At 39.7% G+C, this 2,952-nt stretch overlaps 1 protein-coding gene across 1 annotated transcript in view; it reads left to right on the top strand.

Moving 5' to 3' along the window:
- Positions 1-2,041: 2,041 nt before the first annotated feature.
- The window catches only part of LOC101848697 (sodium/iodide cotransporter-like), a 12,086-nt gene continuing 11,175 nt past the window's right edge, over positions 2,042-2,952 (top strand). The window contains exons 1-2 of the mRNA XM_005110275.1: positions 2,042-2,066; positions 2,767-2,924. Of these exons, the coding sequence (XP_005110332.1) occupies positions 2,042-2,066; positions 2,767-2,924 (183 nt within the window). The remainder of the gene's footprint in view (positions 2,067-2,766; positions 2,925-2,952) is intronic.

Raw genomic sequence — 2,952 nt, 5'->3', positions numbered from 1 at the left:
GGGCAGAAGACGACCACGGGTGAGTACGTTTGTCTGTCTGTCTGTTTGTCTGTTCGTCTGTTTGTTTGTTTGTCTTAGGGAGGACAGAAGACGACCACGGGTGAGTATATTTGTCTGTCTGTCTGTTTGTCTGTTCGTCTGTTTGTCTGTCTGTTTGTTTGTCGGGGGGAGGCAGAAGACGACCACAGGTGAGTACATTTGTCTGTCTGTCTGTTTGTTTGTTCGTGTGCTTGTCTGACTGTCTGTTTGTCGGGGGGTGTGCAGAAGACGACAACTGGTGAGTACGTTAGTCTGGCAGTCTGCTTGTTTGTTTGTTTGTTTGTTTGTTTGTTTGTTTGTCTGTTTGTTTGTCTGTCTATCTTTCTGTCTATATGTCTGTCTGTCTGTCTGTCTGTCGCAGGAGGGCAAAAGACGACTCCTGGTGAGTACATTTGCCTGTCTGTCTGTATGTATATATGTTTGTCTGTCTGTATGTTTGCATCTCTGTCTGTTTTTTTTTCTTTGTATGTGTGTATTTTGTCTATCTGTGGGTCTCTCGAGGGATGCAAGAGGACGACTGCAGATGAGTACATTTGTCTGTCGGTATGTTTGTTTGTATGTTTTTCTGTATGTCTCGCTGTCTGTCTGTCTGTCCAGTCCGTTTATCTCTATCTATCTATCTATCTATCTATCTATCTATCTTTCTATCTATCTATCTATCTATCTATCTATCTATCTATCTATCTATCTATCTATCTGTTTGTCTATCTCTCTATCATCTATCTATCTGTCTGTCTGTCTGTCTATCCATCTGTTAATCTATCTATCTATCTATCAATCTATATATCTCTCCTTGGGCTTAATGGCTACACTCTACATACAACGATATAACAATATATTTGCACCGACAGCAAAATATACGATCTCTAGTTATCTGTATCGACCTTTACAGTTGTTTATTATTCCATGTCTACTAAACAGCATAATGTACAACGTGCACAATATAGGCCCCTAAGTGGCGCACAACTTAAAGGAAGTAGCTGTTATGTAGGTCTTAGAATCCAGCAGATAATGTGGGTCTTATGATCTGGGCAGTTATAGTGAGTCTTGGGAGTAAGCCGTTAACCATTCCAGCCCCAGCCATTTTTGTGCACTCCCTAACCTAAGTCCCAGCCAATACAGCAGTATTTCAGATAAAGAGGCATGCGTTCTAAAAAAGTGATGTCGTATCTTTGTAATAAGGTTTAGATAATAACATATGACAATGTTTAAAAGGTAAATGAAAAAATATTATGTAAATTAAAGTTTAATTAGGTTCGCTAATTGTTAAAACTGCGCAAATTCTGTACCCCCCGAAACTGAGAATATACGCTCTTGGGACAGTGGGGGGTACAAGCGCTGCTGAAAATATACGCGCATGGGGCTAGAAGCGTTAAAGTGTGATATGTTTTGTTTTGTTTTGCAGGGAACAGAATAGTTGGGGTGTCCGAAGAGATGGAATGAATTTTCCTAATGCGAGCGATAGTTTATGTATCTATATATAATGTAATTATAATGGAAGAAGAAGAAGAAGAAGAAGAAGAAGAAGAAGAAGAAGAAGAAGAAGAAGAATGAAGAAGAAGAAGACGAAGAAGAAAGAAGAACATCGTACTAGTCATGCTAGTCACGAGCGCAACTAATCTCCACATAGTCGGACAATCGGCTTGCAGTATCACACACAGACAGATAGCAGAGCAAATGAAGGGAAAACTTCACGGGAACAGTCATTTATAATTCATGTGCACATGTATATCCATCACAGAAATACATTTCCTTAATTCTTTACATTATATGTGAGGCGGCGTGGTGGAATCAGGCGCTCATCAAAATAAGGAAAGTAAAGGGACAGGCATTTTTCCGCAGATTTTTTAATTTTAATCGAATTATTGTTCTTTACTCAACACCTTTCATGTCAATTGAAGAGTACATTTCTGCGTGGATTTTACTGAAAAATGTTGATTAAAGGCACAAAAACTGCAAATATTAAGTTTCTGGGGACTCTCAAGCTAAGGAAATAACCAAAATGGATATTCTTTCATCGGCCGGAAGCAAGACAAATAAACAAGCTTTAAAAGGATACCAATAACTCCACATGCCCAAATATTGACGAGCGCCTGATTCCACCGCGTCATGATACATTTATGTGCACATTTTTTCCCTACACAGACACACATTTCCTGAATTCTCTACATTACATCTATTTTTCTAAAACTATTTATTAATTTTATAGTTTTTGATACTTATCCTCCTGTGTATATTTCCCTGTATTTATACTTTATTATACATATTATATGTGTCAGTTTATGTGCTCTTGTGAGTGAAAGGGGGTTCTCGTGGCCTTAAAGGTCAAGGTGTTCGCCTCTTATTCAATAAGGTCCCGAATTCGAATCCGGATAGCGACGGACAATTGCCTTCTCTAAAATGTTGCCTTTTCACATTTTTATTATACTATTATTATCTTTATTATTATTATTATTTGGGGAGGGGGGATTTTTGGAGGGGGGGCGGTGGTGTGTGCGTGGGTATTGTTGTTGTTGTTGTTGTTGCTGTTGTTTTTATTTTTGTTTTTGTGTTGTTTTTGTCATGGAGGGATGCGTTTGCTTTTGTTGTTGTTTTTTGGGGGGTCTTTTGGGGGGAGGGGGGGGAGTTTTGTCGGGTTGTTGGGTTTTTTTGTATATTACAAATATTCGGCATGAGATCTAGACACGGGACAAAGCAAAAATATGTTTGGTTGTTTGCTTGTTTCAGATTACCTGGTGGGCGGTCGGAAGATGACCTTTCTGCCCGTGGCTATCTCCCTGATGGTCAGTTTTGAGTCGTCCATCATGATGTTGGGACTGCCGGCTGAGATATACTGTTACGGGATGGAGTGGATGTGGTACACTGTGGGAGTCTTTGTGGCACAGGTGGGTGGAGAGAGAGAGAGAGAGAGAG

The sequence above is a fragment of the Aplysia californica genome, unplaced genomic scaffold (assembly GCF_000002075.1).
Source record: "Aplysia californica isolate F4 #8 unplaced genomic scaffold, AplCal3.0 scaffold00870, whole genome shotgun sequence".
Lineage (NCBI taxonomy): Eukaryota > Metazoa > Mollusca > Gastropoda > Aplysiida > Aplysiidae > Aplysia > Aplysia californica.
This window is presented reverse-complemented; position numbering and strand designations above follow the sequence as displayed.